This window comes from Gopherus evgoodei, chromosome 6 (genome assembly GCF_007399415.2).
Source record: "Gopherus evgoodei ecotype Sinaloan lineage chromosome 6, rGopEvg1_v1.p, whole genome shotgun sequence".
In the NCBI taxonomy this organism is placed as follows: Eukaryota; Metazoa; Chordata; order Testudines; family Testudinidae; genus Gopherus; species Gopherus evgoodei.
Window position 1 is genome coordinate 63909558 of NC_044327.1, and position 22920 is coordinate 63932477.

At 37.9% G+C, this 22920-nt stretch overlaps 1 protein-coding gene across 3 annotated transcripts in view; it reads left to right on the forward strand.

Annotated features, from left to right (window-relative positions):
* The window catches only part of TRIM36 (tripartite motif containing 36), a 42914-nt gene that overhangs the window by 16274 nt on the left and 3720 nt on the right, over positions 1–22920 (forward strand). For all 3 annotated transcript variants that reach the window (XM_030567268.1, XM_030567269.1, XM_030567270.1), the window contains exons 2-9: positions 1315–1552; positions 11708–12033; positions 15021–15167; positions 16739–16834; positions 18239–18492; positions 19993–20117; positions 21921–22214; positions 22569–22866. In XM_030567268.1, coding sequence (XP_030423128.1) covers positions 1315–1552; positions 11708–12033; positions 15021–15167; positions 16739–16834; positions 18239–18492; positions 19993–20117; positions 21921–22214; positions 22569–22866 — 1778 coding nt within the window. The remainder of the gene's footprint in view (positions 1–1314; positions 1553–11707; positions 12034–15020; positions 15168–16738; positions 16835–18238; positions 18493–19992; positions 20118–21920; positions 22215–22568; positions 22867–22920) is intronic.

Below are 22920 nucleotides of genomic sequence, written 5' to 3' on the forward strand. Positions count from 1 at the left end.
CCCCAGCAGGCGGGGCTCGTGGATGCCCCAAACTTCCTGCCTTTAGCCCCGCTGCCGGCCCCGGCGCGTCGTACTGTCCCCGTGCTCCTGTAACTGCAGCGGCTGCCCCGCCGCACCCAGCCCGCGAGCTGCAGGGTGCGTCCCTCTCGGGCGCTGGAAACCTGGGTGCGGGGATTGCAGGCTTTCTGCAGACTCATCCTGCTGCAGTTCGCCGCCCTTCCCTGCTCCTGTCTGACAGCCCTGCCTGGAGAGCGCCCTCCAGAAATCCCTCTTAGGGGTGTGGCTGGAGAAGCCTTTGTTTTGGGGGGCCGAGGAAAGGTTGCCCATTACTCACTGATTAACAGCCAAGCGCCCTCCTTTCCTCCACCCCACCAAACCCAGTTCACAAAGCACCGTTCCCTAGGGCGTTGCAGAGCGTTTCTCCTAATTCATTCAACCAGGCTATAATTTACTTTGACTGGACTGTAATTGGGACAGGAACCTTCCCCCCGGTCTCCTGCCTCTTTTAGAAACAATGTGCTTTCTTGTTTTCTTCGTGATTGTTAGGAACTTGGAAGAAGAGTAAACCCAACTATGAACGTACGCTAGAGAAAAGCAAGCTTAAGTAGATGTGTGAGGAATAGTTTATCCAGAGCTACTTATTGAGAACTTGGATCTTTCTTATGGAAGAAGTTTTTGTAACCAAATGTACTGAAATAAATTGAATAATGGAATTAACAGTTTTTTATAGTAAAATGATACTTTCAGGTAGTTAAAGCCTGAACACATGGCTTTTACTTAAAAAAAAAAAACATGCAAAACCTCATGTTTTCAGGATTGTTACATTTTTCATTTTTTTAATATCATTTACAGCTCTTATGCAGATTATTGTGCAAAACAGGAGAAGTAGAACTAAAAGGATATTGACTCTAGACAGTTTCACTTTTGCTTACTATATTTACTATTTGCACTCCCTTTGGATAATAAACACAGTACAGGAGGTGTTGTGTTAGTAATGTAGATAGTGAATCTGGTATTTACAGATTTTTTGGCCCTTTTAGAAGATGAACTGCAAAGCCAGAAGACAGGAACTTTATGATTAATTTAAAAAACAAAACAAAACCCACTTTGTTTTTACAGTAGACTTCTCATTTTTGATGGAGGACCTGAGATGCAAGCCTTAGCTTTGTTGTGCTTATATTTTTGGAGCCACTTTCTTTTTCTGATGTAAGATGTAAATGTAGTTTTGAATGTTTGTATATAATGTGAGTCTTGCTGGCTCAGATTCTGATCTTTTCTTAATTTTGCTTTCCTCCTCGCCTCTCTCTTTTCAAGGTTACCATTAAAAATATTGAACGAGAGCTCATCTGCCCAGCATGCAAGGAGTTATTTACCCATCCACTGATCCTCCCTTGTCAGCACAGTATCTGTCACAAATGTGTAAAAGAAATTCTCTTCTTCACGCTTGAGGACTCTTTCACTGATCTAGGCTCTGAATCCTCCAATCAAAGTAGCCCTCGTATTCGAATCCATTCTCCTAGTTTGGATAGAATTGACAGGGTTAATAGATCAGGTATGTACCAGAATATTGTTTGTGCTCTGGAAATTTCGTGTAGAAGACTGATTTTAATATGAACGGTCTATGCCTTAGTAAAGGTGTCATCTGATACTTTTAATGTTGAACGTTGTCACATGAATAACTTCAGAATGGTTTAGTTTTCGGTCTTTGTTTATAGCATGCACAAACAAATATTGGAAGTGAGAATGTCCTATTGTAAATTTGAGATACTCTAGTGGACATATATTTAATAACTATTTTATATAGTATCCTGTAAATTGGTTCATAGCTGTAATTTTTCTGATGCTAAATTACTCTAGTCACTATGGCTGTTTAATGTGACATAATCTTAGGTATCTTTAGAAAATGCCATGTTTTTTGTTTGGGTTGGTCTCCAGGCTTTATGCTGCTCACAGTCTGGTGGCTTTGGTTTCCTTTGGAGTCTCTTTGGTGCAGCTTTTCTAAACTATATATCTCCTTTGCTTCATGCATTTCACTAAGGTATATTAGTAGATTACTTTCCATATGTGATATCAGAACTCTTCAAGCAAAAAACTTTGCAAGAAGAATGAACCAGAGTTCTCTGTGTAAAGTATCAAGGAATACTTAATTACTGGTTTCTTGAACTGTTAATTCATGTCTGACTTTATCTTGAAGATACTTAGCTTAACCTTATTCAATTATCTAAATATTCATAGATCTTAAGTAAAAGAAATCCACCTTATTAAATGTAAATAAGTGTAAAAGTACTCTGTAACACTTAATAAAAATCTCAAGGGATGGCTGCACTTGCAGGTATTCTGGAATAGCTGTTGCTTTGGAATAACTCTGAGTGTCCACACTCAATTTTGGAATTAGAGTGTGTTTTCCTGAGTTAGCTTAATCCACTTCCAAAGTGGATTCCCTTTAAATTCAAGCCCTACCTTTATTATAGAATAACTTACGTGTGTAGACAAATCCTAAAACTTGCATCTCAGGTTTTAGGAATGTTAATTTCTTGTCTTTCATTTCTCGAGAGCAGAAACTTGCATCACCATCTTTTAAAGAACACTTAAATTAGGACTGTGATTTAAATTAGGATTGTGGCTAGTTATACCTCTTTGTGTCCTCTTTCCTGCCCCACCCCCAAAAAGGGTAGAGTTTGACCAATATGTTGCACATCTGGCTTTGCTAATTAAAAAAAAAAATCCTAGTTTAAAATTAGTTACCCTCTAATATTTTGTATTTTGGTTTGCTGTCACTCAGGAAGTGTCTTTTGAGGCTAGGAATCCTGTTTTTGATGTTAATACAGAAATTTAGCATCTTCACATTTTGTGTACTATTACATCCAGACCAAACACAAACAAAATCACAGTTGTAAAAAGAACTATTGGGTAGCAAAATCAAGCGCGTGGAAGCTAAGAAATGGCAGAACTAAGTGTTGACCATACAAAGTTAATTTGGCCCTTTTGTGCGTATGCACTATAATACTGTCTGTAAGTACATGACCACATATTATTTTTTATCCATAAGATGCCTGCCTCATTCAGTGTGCAGGATGAACAGTGCTCATTGCATGGGTAGCTTATTCAGTATACAACCCCATGCACTATGTGCCACATGCCATTCAAACTCTGCACTGAACACAGAATTATTAATTTCCTCTGGAACTTTTCTGTGGCACTCTCATCATAATATCTTAATTCTTTTTATAAACCTCTTAGTTAATTACCAATATTAATTAATTAATCTTTACAACATTTCTGAGGTGCGATGATATTTTCATCTCCATTTTACATATGAAAGACCGGAAATACAGAGATTATATTTTTGTAAATATTGTAAAAAAAGTGACAAGTAATTTAGGGTGCCCAGTTTGAGATGCCTAGGGACTGATTTTTCAGAGTACAGGGACTGATTTTTCAGAGTACAGGTACTTGGTACAAAATGCTAATTTATGTGCAAAGCTCCCATTGACTTTGTAATGATCCCAACAGTGGCCCAAGAGCATGAGTACAAAGCTCAGGGCAGACTTGAAAAAACAGGACATAAACCCTAAATTGATTGTTCGTTCTAAATGTAGATTTCCCCAACCAACTGTACCCTGTGCAAACACTTCAGGCACATTAACAGCCTTAAACAGATTCACTGATGGTCCCTGGGATACTCCAGCCCGTTTTGTCACCCTGGCAAGTGAGTGTATTTCCATGATATATGGTCCTTAAGACCAAGAATCACAGCAATATTCGCTTACCCAGTCGCTTACCCAGGTCACATCAAGGACAACGCTTGTAGCCAGTCCTATAATAAACTATATTAAGATTTATTAACTTACCAGTAAATTTCACCACGCGTACACAAAACAATGAAAAAACATTTTCATTGGCAGTAACAGAAATGGAAAGATAAGCAAAGTAAGAAAAATACTGCCTAAGAACTTACTAGAGTTTGACTATTTGTATATTTTGACATATGATGTTGATAATGTGAGTTTAAAGCTTTAAAATTTAACTTTTTTGAATCTTAGCATCTACTGTCATTAAATAATTGTCTGACCCTCCCCCATAATTTCCTGCAACTGTGAAAATTTAAATCAATTAAAAAATGGTCAAAAATAAACATTGATATCTGTTGAAATTATAAAAAAACAATTCTGCCAAGCCTATATATATATATATGGCATAGTAATGATTAATACTGGCCTTAATTTTATGGATTGGAGAATTTATGAAAATTTAATTAATATAGGGGTGGTTTATAATTTAAAAAGCAAATATTTAAGTATAATGCCATTATACTACAAAAATCATATGAAGTATTTAGGTCTCCAATGCTGTGTAAATGATGAACGATTCTGAAATACAGTAAAAGAGAGCTTGATTTTTGTTTTTTCTCCCCCATTTATGCATTATAACTGTATAGTGTATTAGGAAACTAAACATTTTTTAATTTCACCTGGCAAGTGCAGTGGAGAAGAAAAGAGTTGTTGCTTTATCTTTTGTAAATCAATGGTGTATTTATTCTCTGTTTCTAACAGCTTTCTGTTCATTGTTCACAGCCACGCAGCGGAGGTCTTTTGAGTGGAGAGGTAGAAATGCTTCACTTCTTGTATGGCTGTAGATAGTGTAATATTTAGATCTTAATTTAAATATAAATGGTTAGCATATAGTTTTTAAATATCAGTGTCCATAGGCTACACTTTTGTAGACTTGACCAAAGTTATGGAAGATTGTTATCTGAAAAACTTTTCATTCTGTTCTGCAATTGATCTAAAGGCCAACTGGACTAAAACCTGTAGAACATATTTTTTTGTTGGTGTTGCTCTTAATTTCTGTAGTTTACCATCAAAACATTTTTGTCTGTTTTTTGTTTTCCTAAGGAATCATTTCCTGAGAGGCTATCAAACCAGGTTCCAGTAAAACTGGTTGTAGTTTTACATCCAGTAATACCTAATTAAAGTATTGATCTTCTATATACTGTAAATTATGGCCAGTTATAATCCTGTCTTTAAAGGGAAAATAATGGCAATATAAATTTGTAATCCATCACAAAGAAAAGTGAATAACTAAATTGTTTTTTAAAGGCTTCTTAAATATAGGGTGGTCACTTTTCTAATGGCTGGTAACCAGACTCCAAAGGTCATGCCCCCTGTTCCGCTACTTTCCCTTGCAGCTGGGCACCCTTTGCTGCTGGGTTGGGCTGAGAGCTGCTGTAGCCTGACGAGCCTGCCTGCAGGTAGAAAGTAGCCCTGGCTGAACAGGGGCTGGCATGGGTTGTTGACTCCATGCCTCCCCCTTGCCCTGTGGGAACGACTTTTGGTATTCGGTCAGCACGTCTGACCAGACACTGCCAGATCCCCTTTTTGACTAGACTTTCTGGAAGAAAACCAGGCACCTGGCAACCTGCAGCGGCACTGGGATACAGAAGCCAAAAGCTGGACTGTAATGAGGGGCAACCCTACTTGAATGTAATACTAAAGAGGAAGCTGCCATCTTGCCAGTCTGATAAGGTAGTTTTGGGACCCAGGGAATTAATCTTGGCATGAGGATAATAGGAGACTTCAAAATGATATACCAGTATCTGGTAGTATAAGTGTTCTTTTTTGTTTCTGTGTGATTTTTGTTTTAGAAAGGCTTTGGTTATACAGCTGCTTCAGACAGTCAAATACTGAGATGACTATTTCTATCACTTCCAAAATGTTGAGTGGAATTAATGCTGGGAAGTAGTAGTGTAAGGGCTGGTCTACACTACGGGGGAAAATCGATCTTAGATACGCAACTTCAGCTACATGAATAACATAGCAGAAGTCGAAGTATCTAAGATCGAATTACTCACCGTCCTTATGGCGCGGGATCGATATCCGCGGCTCCCCCTGTCGATTCCGCAACTTCGGGTTGGTGGAGTTACGGAATCGATATAAGCACGTTTGGGGATCGGTATCACGTCTAGATGAGACGCGATATATCGATCCCCGAGCAATCGATTGCTACCCGCCGATACAGCGGGTAGTGAAGATGTACCCTAAGAGTTGCTGTTCTTGTGATATACCAACACTCATCACAGGGGCACTGAAACATTGACAAGTTCTTACTATAATTATGAAAATTCACTTGTAGCTTTCTTAAAGATACTGCATGTAAGTGATAATTGTAAATTGCTGTTTGCAACAGTACATTGTTATTTAGGAATTCAAGTTTTTAGATAGTTTTCTTATCAAGCTCTGCTTTAGTTTCTGCACATACCCAAAAAATCCCAAACAATGTATTGTTTTATAAATGTTCAAAGTGCTTAAAGGAACACAGTCAATCCCAAGCATAACCAATTTACAAAAAATATATAGTTTCAGTTACTAAACCTGCTCCCTAGTTTCTCTGCTAATTTTTGTGGTTTTACAATTGCACTTTCCTATCTTGCTAAATAATCCTTTTTGTTGCTGTGTGACAGACACACAAACAGGGGAAGCACTGAAACTCACTTATTTAAATATTGTCAAACGCACAGAGTAAATTAAAAAAAAATCCAGAAATAATGTGGTGTTCTTGCAAATTATAGTACACCTTTCATAAGAGATTAAATTGGTATATACTGTTGAAAGAGAGAAAATGAATGGATTTCAAAAAATTATTAATTGAATCCAAACTTCACATTAAACACACAAATCTAAAAATCAAACTGGAGGAAAAAATAATGTAACTTATTGCACTCCAAATGTTTAGAAATATGATATGGAATAAATTATGAAGGATCTATCAAAATAGAGATTCCCATCAATTTGCAGACAGTTCAAGTAGCCTTAAAAAGAAAAAAAGCATTGTCAAAAATCCCTTCTGCTATATGTCCACTCTAGTTCTAAGCAACACCTAGAGGCGGCTCCAGGCACCAGCGCAGCAAGTGAGGGCCTGGGTCGGCAAGCCGGCGGTGGTGGCGTGCCGGTCATTGTGAGGGTAGTAGTCAGGGCGCTTTCAGCGGCGTTTCTGTGGGAGGTCCACAGCTTTGGCGGCAGATACGCTGAAGGCGTGGGACCGGTAGATCATCTGCAGAACCGCTGCCAAATCCGCGTGACCGGCAGGCCTCCCGCAGAAACGCCACCGAAACGCTGCGAAAACACCCTGAATGTCATGCTTTGGGCGGCAAAAAACATAGAGCCGTCCCTGGCAACACCTACAATTATTGTAACTGAAAGATTTTAAATTTATGCAGTACCTAATATGAAGTTGTTTTCTAAAAAGAAAGGAAAGTTAATACTTTTTTTCTAAGAATCTTACAAAAATACTAACTGTGGGCCTGAGGTGGATATATCAATTCATTTAAGAAGTTTATAGCTGAAGCCAGTTAGGGTGACCAGATAGCAAGTGTGAAAAATTGGGGACAGAGAGGGGTGGGTAATAGGAGCCTGTATAAGAAAAAGCCCCAAATATCAGGACTGTCCCTATAAAATTGGGACTTCTGGTCACCCTAAATCCAGTTAAACTTTAAAGTATCCTTTAATCTTTTTAACACCTCCACAAATTCAGTCTTCATATCCACCATAATCACAGAATGCTGGTGATATCATATTTTATCTGAAAAACACAAACAAGCAATTTATATTTTTAAGGTGCATTATCACTTCCCTGGTTTAACTGCCGTATATTATGCTGTTCTACATTTTAAATGTTGATCTAGCACACTCTCTTAGAGGAAAACATTATTTAAAAAAAATTTTTTAGATAAAATGTGTGCAATTTTGCTGCCTTGACTTACTACTCGGGTTAGTAAACATAAGCATGTGCTTAATTGTTGGGAGGACTGGAGTCTAAACTGCTTTCCAAGAGAACCATATTTTTATCTTTTTAATGGAGTTAGAGAATCTGTAGAAGTTAAACTGTAGCCATGGGACCTGTGAATTGGTAGTATATCGTCTACTTACAAGTAAGGCTATTTATTAGTAGTGCAGGGTGCCGTTTGCAGAGTATTCTGAAATTTAGAGGTAGAAAATAATAATCTTGATAGTGTATGAATATTAGTAGGAGGTATGTGTAGAATTGATGGGTAGAAGCTGGATTTGTAACCTATAAAAGATGGCATGGAGCATTCTGGCTCACTTTAAAAGTGGTAGCCACAAAAGTTGAAGTGTTTTTATGAAATTATTCTAGGCATATGCTACCTTTTGTATATCTGCAAAATTTAACTTTTTGCTTTTGTGAATGAGAATGGAAGAGAAACAGAACCCATCTCATTAACTGTAATATATTAATCTGCCTGGTTATTCACCACACATTGTGATCAATTTACTCCATCTTTGAAACAGAAATCTTATCTTTTAACAACTATATTGACTTTAAAAAAATGGAGAGCAGCCATTAGTAGTGATGAGGCTAATTCTTCATGTATCTAAAACTATTTAGCATATGGTGCTATTTTAACTAGCAAAAATTCTTTTCCCCTCTTGAGAGGGCTTAAATGCCATGAGGTAATCATGAGTCTAAGAAAAATCAAATTATTGGAGTAAATTTAACAAAAAGGGATGGAACATCTTTTGGATTTCCTGGCCACTGAATGTGGTGTTCTAGGCATGGTGTCACCAGTATATGTGTAAAGCATGTAGTCCTTACCATGGTCTGATTTTGTGTTCTAAGTGACAGAATGAAACGCCACAACTGCTTGGCAACTAACTCACTTTTGGGTTAAACAAATATTGACCCCACTTCTGTGTGCACTTGGTCCAGACTTCAAAAGCATGCTATTAAATAAGAGTTTGATGGTTCTTATTTTAAACTTGACCACTGCACTATACTTTTTTCACCTGCTATTTTGCTATTTGTCACTGCTCATTTAGCTGGCATGTTGAACTGCTCATGTGCTGTGTTTTTACAAGCTACCATTAGTTTTCATTATTTATTTGCTTAATTAGTGACCATAAGTATTACCTTACTTTTAATGGCTTCTCTTCACTGCATGGTTTGAATGCCAAATAATCCTTCTACTCAGGCATTTCAGGCTCTCTTTGAAGTGTCTGTAGAAGGTGTATTACTTAAACTTACGTGCATATGTCTGGGCGTGCATTTAAATAAGGCTTTTAAATCAGTACTGTTTTCATCCATTACATGTGTGTTGCTCATCTATGCCAAGTTACAGGTGTTGCAGGGCATCCAGCTTGGGTTATTAAATTCGCTTCAAGTAAGTAAGCAAACACTTTGGATTACTTTTTAGCCAGAAGTCTGTACGTTGCCATAACTACACTAATCAGTTTAATTGTATTTATTCATAAGTCTGAGCTGGCCATCTTTCTGTAGGCTCTCTAGACAGAAATACAGAACCTACTGAATTGGAAATCACTGTCTGCTTGTGCACACTTGCTCACTCTATGAGCCTTTCCCTTCCAGAAGCGTATACATACCTGCCATACTGAACATGTTTTGAAAAACAGTTCTTTCACCATAAAGTAACGGTTATAAAAAGGGTGTTAGTTCCTGGTGTGAATATTTTTAAAGAAAGGTTGCAGAATGCTGGAAGTTGTGAAGAAAATTCTGAATTGGTTGGTATATTAGGGGCAGCTAGAGATAGCTTTGCACATAATAGAATCTTAATACTTGAGGAAAACTTTCAAAATACTGGGAAACTATATAACTTTTTTTCTGAATTAAGGCAGCTGACTAAATACAGTTATTGCCTAATTTCCTTTTAGAAAATTATTCTTGAAAAGAAATAAACACTTTAAAATTATAGAGACTTGAAGCAAGTCTACACTACTGTGCTACGTTGGCACAACTGCTCGTCTGGTTGTGAAGCGCTGTGCTGATGGGAGAGCGCTGTCCCGTTAGCATAATTACTCCACCTCTGTGAGAGGTGGAAGCTATGTTGGTGGGAGACATTCTCCCTTAGAATTTGGTTGTAAGGGATCTAACATATGCATAAAAAGAAAAGAGGAAATTGCCTTAATTTCCAGTTGCATGAGTCATAATTCTCACACAGTTCTCAGAATTTGAAAGCATTTTTGAGAAAAGGGTGGTAATGCCATGCTCTAGTTACAGAAGCATCACTTCAAGCTTACTGGCAGGAGAAGGACGGGAGGATATGCACCATGCCTAAATACCAGTTTAGTCAATTTTGAATTTATTTCAATTGCCTCCTTTTAGCTGATGCTCCTCCTATTTCTTTGCTCAAGAATGAAATCAGTTGAGTACTTCCTGTCTGAGGCTTTGTAGGAGTATTGAGCTATCCCAGGGTTTTGCAGACTCAAAATGGGAACAGGCTGGTGTGGGTGTGTGTGTGTGTGTGTGCTCGCGCGCGTATTTGGTGAAGTTAGCCACTTTATCCCAGTCTTTGAACAAGGGAAGATGGAATAGCTATTGACAGAAGAAGCAGGGGAATTCTTGGGTTTTGTGCAGTTATTTGATGTCACCATAATGCACCATACTCCCCAACTAAAAGTAGAGCAAAATTCCTTTAAGCCTAAGTAAGCTGATATTTTCAGACTAAGTGAAACTATATTAAACCGTCAAAAAACTAGATACCTCTTCTTGGTGCTGGGGTTCCCCTTGACTGGTAACTGAAGCTGTGAAAATGCCCAGTAAATTGGCTATATTGAAACCTCTATTGTTTAGGACAGAACATTACTTCTTCTCAGTAAGAACTCCTTTTAGCTCCTCCCCCCAGCCCCCAGACTTGGAGCTGTTATCTCATTTAACCTTCCTTTCACAGAGATGATTCTGACCCCCTTGTTTAAAAGTGCTAAAATCTGAGCAATGCAGCTGGGAAAAGCCAAATCAGTCTGTGCATGCTGTGATTGACTGGGAGATTTGGTTGGGATTTCCTAGTGTTCTAAATGTCCAGCTTGTCTTGTTTTGTAGTTGTGGCTCCACTGGGGATATGTTGCAGCCATAATAAAACTTGTAAAAGGTCAAATTCAACTACATGCCTCTGGGAACAATGCTATTTATTCTCACTTTTTGAGACTAAACAATCTCCACTTTGGACAGAGTCACCCGAACACTAATGTAGATTCCAGAAAGCGTCGGAGATTTTAACCATGTAGTATCTAAAACTAGATTTATTATGGTAGCTCTTGGTCTGTTAGTGATTGGGTTTCAGCTTTTCACATTCATGCAATTACCATGTAAATTTGTCAAGCTTAGTAGGGTAGATAGTACCTTCCTGTGTAAAATCAGACAAATTTAAGTAACTGGATGGAGTGCATTTGTGCCACAGTGACTTGCCACCAGGAATGAATACATGACCTATTAGGCCATTTTCCGCATCGTGCACAGTTCTGTTGAGATTAATGACTGAATTTAACTGATATTGTTTTTCAGAATGACTGGAGCATACAGTGCCTACTATGAAGAAAGAGGCATGAGTGTAGCACTACTGGCATATTTTACTATAGCAAGAAACAAAATTGCAACATTGCAACTCTGGAGTCAGAATTGTTAAATATTTTTACTGCCATTTCATTTGGAAGTAATTTTTTACTTACTATATCTTCTGAATCCAACCAGGGTCATGCCTTGTTAATTTAAAAAAAAAAATCATCTTTGACTTGGCAGAATTCACCTGAATTTGTATTATACCACTTTGAATGACACGTGGTCAGGATTTCCTCAGAATTTAGGCTTGTGGATTCTTGTTAGGTGCTGTCTTTCCCCCTTTCCTATCCTAATCTTTATTCCTATTATGTTGTAACTAAACTAGGACTTGCCATCTATACAGGCTGGAAACGCAATTCACTGACTCCTAGGACGACCATTTTTCCTTGTCCTGGCTGCCGGCATGATGTGGATCTGGGAGAACGTGGCATCAATGGCTTATTTCGAAATTTCACCCTGGAAACTATTGTGGAAAGATACAGGCAGGCAGCCAGGGCAGCCACTGCTATTATGTGTGATGTCTGCAAACCTCCACCTCAAGAATCTACAAAGAGTTGCATGGACTGCAGTGCAAGCTATTGCAATGAATGCTTCAAAATACATCATCCTTGGGGAACTGTAAAAGCTCAGCATGAGTATGTAGGACCAACCACTAACTTTAGGCCCAAGGTAAGTGGTTTTTAATCTGGTGTACCTTGCAGATCTTTTCATCTCTTGCATCTGACCTGATGCTGCAGAGCAAATGTTGCCCATAAAAAGCAATTATCTATTGCATAATCATACATTTTGGTTTCCATCGCTAAAATCTATTAAATGAGTTGTAAGATTTTGCATTAAAGTTATTCATCTGATGCCAAAGAGGCAGGTGTTAACAAATGCACGGGGCACATATTGGAAGTGGGCCATAGGCTTTGACTTCATCAAATTAAACGTGTTGGGTGTGGTTCTTTCAGATGAAGGAATGGGGCTTTTTAAGAACAAGGTGTTAATAATTTTAGTCTGTTAGTGGCCTTAAATAATGTGTTGTGGTTTTTTGTTTTGTTTTTGATTTGTTTTTTTAATCATTGCAGTGGGTCTTTTCTAGAAGTAGCACAATAACCAGAGTTTTGTAGCAATAGTTCCATTCACGTTCCCTTTGGACATTACTTGCATGGGGCTTCATTTATATAAAAGTGTATTTTCTTTCTCTCTCCTCCTCTGCTGCTTTCTTCCTGCATTCTTAGCAGTAACAGAAGGTTGAGTCCCTGACACAATTATGTGGTAGGTGTGTGGTGAAATGTGTAGTTCTTGTGTTCTGAATTTAAAACCTAAACTGTGTAAATGTCCCCAATCATCTTTGTAGTTTGTTAGGTCCTTACAAATACCAAAAATATTGCTAAATTTGTGTCCCTCTTGTCTGTGTACCAAAGATAGTGTGGTACTGCTTTCTTAAAATATTAATCTGCTAGTTCAGATATTAATCTGGGGCCAGTGTCTCTTCTTTAATTTGGTTCACTTTAGGCTGGAAGGCATGTCTAATTTGGTCCAAATATGTATGCGTCAAGTAATTGACCTAGAGAAAACGTAAAGTACTTATAAAATCAGGGAGACAAATAGATTTACAGGTGTGGATTTGCTTTTTATGTAAAGGTTTGTGTCATCTGGAAGCTTTATGCTAACAGCTACATATTTTCTAGCAGCAGCTCTTTTAAAAATATATATTTAAACTTAAGCAGGACTCTAAGGTTAAAATCTATTAACGCCATTCATTAATGGTTCTACATTCTAGAAAATCAAGGCTTAGCAGCAAAGCTGAGTTATAGTTCTGCAGAAATTTTGTGTAATTTGAAACCAATTTATGTTCTTTCAGATTCTCTTGCTATCCAGACTACTCTAGCTGCTTCTACTTTGTTACAGTTATTTAATCTTTCTCCTTTAGAGAAGCAGACTGATCCAAGTTTAGTGCAGATGGAAATCCTGAGATTAATAGTCCTGTTTTAGTATTGTAGGGTTAATTAACTTAATGTGATCTTTTTTAAAACAAAATATTCTATTCAAGATTAATTTACATGAAAAAAATTAATAGTATTCCTGCAATCTGACAGAAAATCCAACAATACAAAACTATGTAATTCAAATAATATTGTAAAATAGGTAATTGAATGAAACAAAACCTCGTTTGCATGTTTCTTACTATACTTTTTACTTGTAAAGATTTTGTGTATGTTGGGAAGAAAAAACACAGACCCAAGCTCTCACTCTCTTTAAAGCCAAACTGGTGTGTGGCTTTTTTTTTTTTTTTTTTTTTTAAGACAGGCATTTTCCTGACAAAAAAACATTTTTTTTATTTGTGATGTCAGTTTTTTAAAAAATAATCTTTAGCTCTCTAGACTCAATAGTCTGCTCGATAATCAACAAATGGTACTTCTCTAATACAGCATATCATTGCAGCAAATCCTTGTCATTTAAGTTCAATACATGTTTTAATTTATTTAAAAAAAAAGACTTCTAGTGACTTTGATGTCTTTCTGAATTCTTCCATAATTTCTGATGAGTGTAACTATTTACAAATATTAAGTTTTGTTTTTTAAAGGATTTAAAGCTTAAATCAAATCTCTCTTTTGCAGGCAGAAGCAGTAAGGGGGAAGAGAGAATGATTTTGGGCCTCTAGACCTTGATATATTGTGTGTGCATATCTTTGTGATGTATAAGAGGAAGCTTTGACAATGGAAATAGACATGATCTTGAAATGTTTTTTTTAATACAGTTTTTATGAATATGGCTTAAATACGTCATTATACAGGCTTCCCTATGATAAGAGACCAAAATAGCTACTTTAAAGCTTTTGTGATGGCCTTATTGAGGGATGCCAACACTTTTATGTAAGATTAAATGTGCACTTGCATCACATGCTTTGTTAGGCCATGACTTGAATGCATGAAGTATTAGTCTTCTAAACAATGTTCCCAGTCATCTCTTTGATTAATTTAAAACCAGACTTGATAGCACTTGGTGATGTGTGTGGTGGGGATCAGAGAAGCATATACTATGATTGTTCCTGAATTGAGAGAAGGACAAGATGATAATCTTGGTTTTTCCACCTGCACCTTGTTGGAGTGCTGTAACTTTAATTTGATTGTAGTAAGAGACAAGATGAGGAATAGATGTGATTTATTATAAAGGCCAGACATTCCTGTGGAAAAATAGCTTGTCTTCCAAACAGTGCCTAATAATGTCCTTATGAATTCAGTCCTCATATTTTGAGGTCTGTTTAAAGGAATTTTATTAGGGCTTCCCTTCTTTTTACCAGCCCAATAGTCTGTAACCATAGAATCCTGAATATTCATATTTCTAGCCTAATGATGCACTCTTGAAAAAGTCTCAGTAGCACCTTGGTAAACAGGTTGATCTTCTTTAGTCTTTTCACTGAAGAGACAAAGTTGATACTTGGAATTCAAAAGCAAAAGTTTGCTTCATTTGTTCTTCTATTCACAGGTCACTGGGCAATATTTCTTTTTCCCCCTCCTGATATCACTTACAATGGATTATAAATAAGATGAATGTAAATTGCTTGAGTTTGTCCAGTGACTATGGGATTGGTTTACTGTTATAATGTACCTTAATGAGCTGTTAAATATTTTTCTGGAATACAGTTGCATTCTTATTATTTTTGGCAGATCTTGATGTGTCCAGAACATGAAATGGAGAGGGTAAACATGTACTGTGAAATTTGCAGAAGACCTGTGTGTCATCTTTGTAAATTGGGTGGGTCTCATGCAAATCATAGAGTAACAACCATGAGCACTGCCTACAAAACTCTCAAGGTAAGACTAAATGTCATTTCAGTTTGTCTTAAGAAAACTGTGTAAGGTATTGCATGTTAAAAACACTCTCAGGCTTTTGCATTTAGAGGATGTTGTAATTAATGCCTTAACCATGTGGCTGTTGCACAATAGATCATGATGATGTAACTAGTTTCTTCAATCATGTGAGTGAGTGTTAATGTCTATCTGAAACAATGAAACTACATACTCTGGCTCATTTAAAATTATAAAATTATAATTTAAAATTATACCATATCTGCCCATCTTTATAAAATGTTTCCTTTAATGTTTCTTTTAGTTCACTGTAAAGTACAGACTTAAAAAAAATTAAGAATATGGCACTACTGGCCTGCCCACTCTATCTATTCAGGTAAAACAGTCTCTTGTCTTATGACTTGGGGAGGAATGACTAAAAAAACAAAGGTGCAAACGGAATTTCAAATGACAAAATTGTTTTTTAAATAGTGAAAAGCAAATTTGTCCGATAGTTGAAGCAGGTTTCAGAAGCCTAAAAGAACCACAAGTCAAGTTAAACCAAAATTGAACTACTCTGCATATATGTAGAACTGAAGAGCAAACTTAAACTATTTGTTTTTCCTTTTTTGTGGGGTAGAGAAGCGGGAATGTTATTTATCTGAGATATTTGGCCTACGGTAGGGTTTCCTTTTCATTTGATTTCCAGCACTGGCTATTTATGTTACACTATCTTTGCAGTATTTACAACTTTCTGGTTATGGTGAAAAATGAGGCATAGAAGCAAAATATTCAGAAACTCCAAACAGCTCAATCTTAATTAGTCTTGGAAAACTTTTATAGGTAACTTTTTTGGTTAAAATCAAATTTGCTGTGTTCATGAACCAATGCCCAAATTTCCATTGATGATGATCACAGTTTACATGTAGACAAAGTAAGAAAAAGTCTCCTAGGGAACTTACTGGAGTTTAATTTAAGGACACTTTGTGTTTTTACAGTTTAAAAATTTAACTTTTTGAATTCCAGTGTCTACTGAAATTAAATTTTATGACCCCCTCCAGTAATATCCTGCAACTGTGAAAATTTAAATAGATAAAAATGCTTAAAACTAAATGATAGTTATCAAAACAATATAAAAATGTTAAATTCTGCCAGCCCTAATCATCTTAATTATCTTAGTGTTTTTAAGATCTTACATTTATATTTCATTTTATATAAATATTAATTATCACAAAGACCAAAATCTCACTCTTCAGGGTATGAGAAAATTGATTTCTGAAGTTGGGAAGAAATGTCCTTTGGTGTATAGTAGAGTATAGTGTAAACTTAGGTGCATTATAGAGATTTTTCACCTTCCTTGGAAACATCTGACTCTGACGACAGATCACCACGTAGAGCTGATCAGTGACCTGTCATTCCTGTAATCTATTGCTTATATATAATCCATGGCTGGCTGTTGGTCTTCTGTAAATAGGTAAATTTAACTGAACAACTCAAACTGAGCATTGGACATCTGTCTTGTAGATGACTTACATGCACCACCTGCCAATGTAAGTATATTATCCTATTTCTTTTAACTTACTATTCTATTTCTACAGGAAAAACTTTCAAAGGACATAGAATACCTCATTAGTAAGGAGAGCCAGGTGAAAGGTCAAATTTCTGAATTGGGTCTTTTAATGAAAGAAACAGAGGTAGGAATAACTTATTGGTCAGATTTTTTTGTTTTTCTGTTAGACATTCTCTCCCTCGCTCTCAAAAAAAGATTGTGCTCATGTATTTTTTTCTAGACTGTGTCATCTTTTACATTGTAAATAAAAATTGTATACGCTCTGCAAATTGGGATGAACAGATTCTTCAAAGTAGAACTTTAATTGTGAGTGACATTGCACAAAATAATCAAAAGTTGTTTGTTTGGAGTTAAATTTAGTACATTAGTCAAAAATGATTTAATATCTGATAACATCCCATTATGCTACACCTCTACCCAGATATAATGTGACCCGATATAACACGAATTCGTATATAACGTGGTAAAGCAGTGCTCAGAGGGGCTGCGCACTCCAGCAGATCAAAGCAAGTTCGATATAACACGGTTTCACCTACAATGTGGTAAGATTTTTTTGGCTCCTGAGGACAGCATTATATCTGGGTAGAGGTGTACATATTTTTCAGGACAGGGAATGTCTTCCAATCTCCATTGGGTTCCCATTGAACTAGAAATATATAGGTGTTACATTCTATAGTTAAATAGAAATAATATTCAGTGACTCTGCAGAAGAGGAACTCGATCTAATAGGTCTCTTCCATCTTAAATTGTAGTTAAACTATAATACAGTCAAAATCAAATTTAAGGAAATAACCGAATGAGAAAGTAGGAAGTTCAGGCTGGGAAAAAAGCTTACATATGAGACATATGGGGCTGAGAAGAAGCTGGTATTACATAAGCAGAGAGAGAGTGCCGAGAGAATAGAAAATATGATAGGTCCAGGAGTTTTCACTTTCCATATTTTAGGAAATCCAGCTTTAATGTCTGTCTTGAAATATATAAGCTTAAAGAGCAGCTGACACCAGGAAATTCTTTTAAAAATCATGTTTCTACTCTCATATAATAGAAATAACTCTCTGTTTACATGGGGAATATACATTAATATTCGCTCTAAGGAAACGTCTTAGTGTTCTCCGGGGCTTAAATTATTCCACTCTCACATGAATTTGTTGAGCTGCCATTACAGAAGTTGTTCAAGAATCAGTTAAAATCCTTGTGGGATGATGTAGATGGAGAAATGCCTTGCATGGTTCAAGGGTTTGCATTGAGTGGGCAGGAAAATGCTTCTCTGCTCATCCATCTAACTACATTAGAGTTGTGAAATTTGTCATGAGAGTTTCCCAACTCAGGCACAAAATCTACTCAGTTGCTCTTTATTTGGATGGTGAAAATACTGACATCTTTTGCCCATCAAAAATTGTTTGCCATGAATGAGTAGAACTTTGCAATGCTATTTTGAAAATTTTTCATAAAACCTCCTGTTGCTTCTCATAAGATTTGAGAATGAGTTCTTTGTTTTTTTTGAAATATACTTTGTATTTTATAATAGTGCAATGGTGAGAGAGCTAAAGAAGAAGCATCTAATAACTTTGACAAGCTGTTTGATGTTTTGGAAGAGAGGAGATCAGCTGCTCTGAGGGCAATTGAGGCGTCCAAGAACTTAAGACTAGAGAAACTCCAAACCCAAATAGAGGAATATCAAGGACTTCTGGAAAACAGTGGCCTTGTGGGATATGCTCAAGAAGTGCTTAAAGAAACAGACCAATCTTGCTTTGTTCAAACAGCAAAACAGCTCCATGTTAGGTATTTAATTATCTTATGTTATAAAGAGTGTTTGAAAAGTTTTGTCTTTTCTATCATATTTTTCTTGTGTATTAAGATATTTCTGTTTGTTAAATAAAATTTTGGATGTAGCTGATCCTCATTGTGTAGCAGTTAATTTAATGAGTTCAGTCTTTTTGAGGTGGCAATTCTTAAGTTGCATTGTAATATAGGAAACACTTTATAGAGATGAAAAGTCAAAAATTCATCCCTTGCAAAGCAACAACAAAGTGGAACACTATTGGATGAATACACATCCCGCTGTTGGCAGGGAGACTGTGTTATGAATTTGCAAAGGGATAGACTTGATGATCTAATAGGTATCTTCTGCCTCTAACCTCTTTGATCCTAAAAGCTGATCTCCATTAGTAGTAATGAATATTCATGTTGTTCTTTATGCTGCTTTTGTGGAGGCATGTTTGCACAAACTGAAATATGTAAACAGAAATATCAGTTTTAATCTGCCACCTTTTTAGATTTCTCTGTCACAATGTACAGTGTTTCAAGTTTTTGGGTGAAATCCTGACTCCACTGATGTTTTGCCCAGGACAGCAGGATTTCATGCTTTGTATTTTAATGCTGTTTTCGATACATTACAGGTCAGATTCACAGGGGAGACGAAGGTGCTTTAAAGGATAGTTAGGTACCTAAAGACCAACATCTAGGCACTACTAACATTCACAAAACCCCTCTTCTGTAGGTGCCCGAGTTCCCTAGGTGTCTACGTTTCTGCTGGTGGGTATATGCAAAGCCATCTAAGTCTTGACAGTACTGAAAAATTCGGCATGTAGCTTACACCTGAGTCCCAGTGTTCTCTGCCTGTTCCTTCTTGCAAGGCCCGGTCTGGCAAGGATGCTTCTTCTGGCCTGGAGTTAGGTATCTAACTTTCTTTTGAGGGGCAGGGCTTAGACCTCTCTTCTTAGCATTTGCTGTCAGCTTGCTTAGGTGGCTGCCTGCTCAGCATGCTGGCTTCTCTGAATCCCTTCTTAGACACCTAACTGTCCCCATGCATTGTATAGGGTGTCTGGGGTAGTGAATTCCTCTAGGTGCCTTTTTAGGAAGCTTAAAAGTTAGGTGTTGCAGTACTCAGAGCCTAAGGGTACATCTACACTGCAAAACCAAAGACTCATAGTAGTGAGTCCCAGAGCTTGGGTCTGCAGGCTCAGACTCCTGCCCACAGGGCTAAAAATAGCAGTGTAGGCATTCCTACTCGTGCAGGGATCCAGGCTCTGAAACCCAGTGAGGGGGAAAGGTCTCAGAGCCCAACTCCAGCCTCAGCAAGAAAGTCTACGCTGCTAGTTTTTTTTGCCCGTAGCATGAACCTGTTGACCTGAGTTCTCAGACTCCTTGCCACAGGACCTTTTTGGCTGTGTAAGACATAACCAAGTCTGATCCCACTCCCCTTGTGAATGAATGTAGCCCTACTTTGCTAAGCTATATCTCTATGTATCTCTCTCTCCTCCCTCCCCCCCCCCTTTTCAGAATTCAAAAAGCTACTGAATCTCTGAAGAGTTTCAGGCCAGCAGCTCAAACTTCTTTTGAAGATTATGTGATTGATATAACAAAGCAAGAAGAGGTTCTTGGAGATTTGTCCTTTTACTCCAGTGGTAAGTTCAATAAAGGGAGTTGTTTCTATTACCTCGTTCCTGAGTTGTGGCCCTGACGAGAGGCTTGGTTTACGTAGGATTCCCAAGCTGTTCAGATCCTTGATGCGCCTCCCAAAAGCTGCTTTCTATCAAGAAAAAGCTTTGTATGGAGACAGATTTCTACACTTCCAACAACATGTTCTGAAACATCAAGCTTCTCAGTCTCGTAGCTCCATGTTTACTAATGGTATGACTGTGCAATAGCAGCACACCTGTGGTGCTGCAGCTGTGCCGCTATAGTGTAGATGATCAACGGAAGGGGTTATTTATTTATTTATTTATTTATTTATTTTTGCATCAGTGTAGTTCCTACACCATGGAAGAATCCTCCTATTGACCTAGCTGGGTGTACACCAGGAATTCAGGCCCTCCTAACTGTGATTAAGGTTATGATTTAGTCACGGAAGTCACAGATTCCGTGATTTCTTCCACTTCAGCTGTCAGCAGCTAAAGCCAGAACTGGAGACAGGACTGTGCGCCTCCACTCTGCAAATGGGGCTGGATGGCTGGAAACAATATCCTGCAGCCCCTGCTCTGGGGCTTAGGGAGCTGCAGCCAGGCTCTGAGCCCCTGTTTAGGCCATGCTACAGTCAGGGCCACGTGCCCGGCCCCGTGGTGGGGACTTCACTGTGGGCCATGCACCCATCTCATGGTGTCCCAGGGTCATGTGCCCCCTCACTCCCAGGGCTTGGCAGGGGCTGCAGGTGCGACTGTGCACCCCGTCTCACAGCTGTGGCCAGCTCCAGAGTGGGGACTGTGCTCCCCCCACGCTGCACCCCAGCCCCGCGTCTCTGTCTGGCGGCTGCCAGGGGGGCTGTGTATCCTCCTCATGTCTCCCCAGGGCTGTCTCCAGAGCTTGGCGGGGGCTGGAGCTGGGGCCACGCGCTTCTGTCCCAAGGCTGCGGCCAAATTTGGAGCAGGGGGCTGTGTCACCCGCTGCGGCCACTGGAGCTGGGGCAGTGCCCACCTGTTGGTCCACCCTCACTTAGATTCCATTCCTTAGCCCTAACCCCAGTTATTTTATTTTTAGTAAGGTCAGGGACAAGATCATGGGCTCCATGAATTTTTTTTTCTTTTTTAATTGTCCATGACCTGTTGGTGACTTTTACTAAAAATAACTGTGACAAAATCTTAGCCTTGACTATGATGCCCTGGATGTAAAATTTTTCAGTCTTGACTGATGTAGCTTGGGTCTAATTTTTAAGCATAGACTAGGCCTGAGAGCATGAATGGAACTCTCTCCATCTTAACACGCAGTATCATCGTAACACTGAAAATGGAAAAATACTATTAGAGTGTGTGCATGGGTAAAAATGAGATACAATAGAAACCTAATGTAACCTGGCACATAGAACAACTTTACAAGTAACCACAATAATTGACATTTGTGTTTGGAGTTATTGGTACCAAAACCGATTTCAGTAGCTATTTGCAAATACTCTTATATCAGGATTGTTCTTTGATGGTTAGAAGTATCTTTTAGATTGGCAATAATACTTGGTTTAACTAGAAGTTTTTGTGCCTCGCATAAAAAACATAGATTTAAAAAAAAACTTTCTGTAGTTGCTTGACATTTTAAATATATAGATAAGGAATACTGGAAACTTTCAATATGAGTACAAAGAACAGCTTTCACCATGGGAGGAAGAACTTTCCATTACTTCATAAGCCATTTGCACACCAATGGTATGTAGTTCTAAAACTACTACTAATAGCTGATTACATACAATAATATGTTTTTCTTGTGTTTTATGGCTATTCCAGGTCTAGATGTACCAGAGATCAATGAGGAGAAGAGCAGAATGTATAATAATGCTTTGATCTGTTGGGAACATCTAGTGAAGGAAGATTCAGCTGATACCTATATCCTTGAATACCGTAAACTTAATAGAGAAGAGGAGAATGCAACATGGCAAGAGATTGAAGCCTGCAGCAAGAGTAAAGTAATCTCTGACCTTGAAAATAACAGCAGCTATGCCTTTAGAGTCAGAGGATATAAAGGATCTATCTGTAGCCCCTGGAGCAGGGAAGTTATTTTACATACACCTGCAGCTCCAGGTATACCAAGTATAAGTTACTCCATAGACAACAGAATCAATATAGAATGCGTACATTTTCTCTCTAACCTATGCCTGTTTTCAAGTAAATTTTAAATTTGCGACCTGCTGTCATCCTTTGGGGTGTGTGTGTGTGTGTGTGTGTGTGTGTGTGAATGAATAAATAAGCATTGCATTTATTCATGAATTAAGGTTGAGACTAATTGGCAATCAGCTATAAGAGTTTTACACTGTCTTGTATTGCACTACCAGTACTTTATCTCTTATGTTACCTTATATTTTTCTAAGATGTGCTAAGTACAAAAAACTCCGTGGTAAAATATTGACCTAGTGTGAATTTTTGTTTTTGTTTAAGTCTTCAGTTTTCTTTTTGATGATAAATGTGGCTACAACAGTGAACGTCTCATGCTGAATCCAAGGAGAACCTCTGTGGAAAGTAGGGCTGGATTTCCTTTGCTGCTAGGGGCTGAACGTATCCAAGTAGGGTGTTATACAACTCTGGACTACATCATCGGAGACACTGGAATCACAAAAGGGAAGCACTTCTGGGCCTTTCATGTGGAATCTTATTCATACTTGGTGAAAGTGGGAGTTGCATCTAACACTAAACTAAAAGAATGGCTCCATAATCCCCGTGATGTAACCAGCCCAAGGTAAATGTGGGAGATCTTTTGTATAACCTTTTGTAATGAGTGAATCTTTTAAAA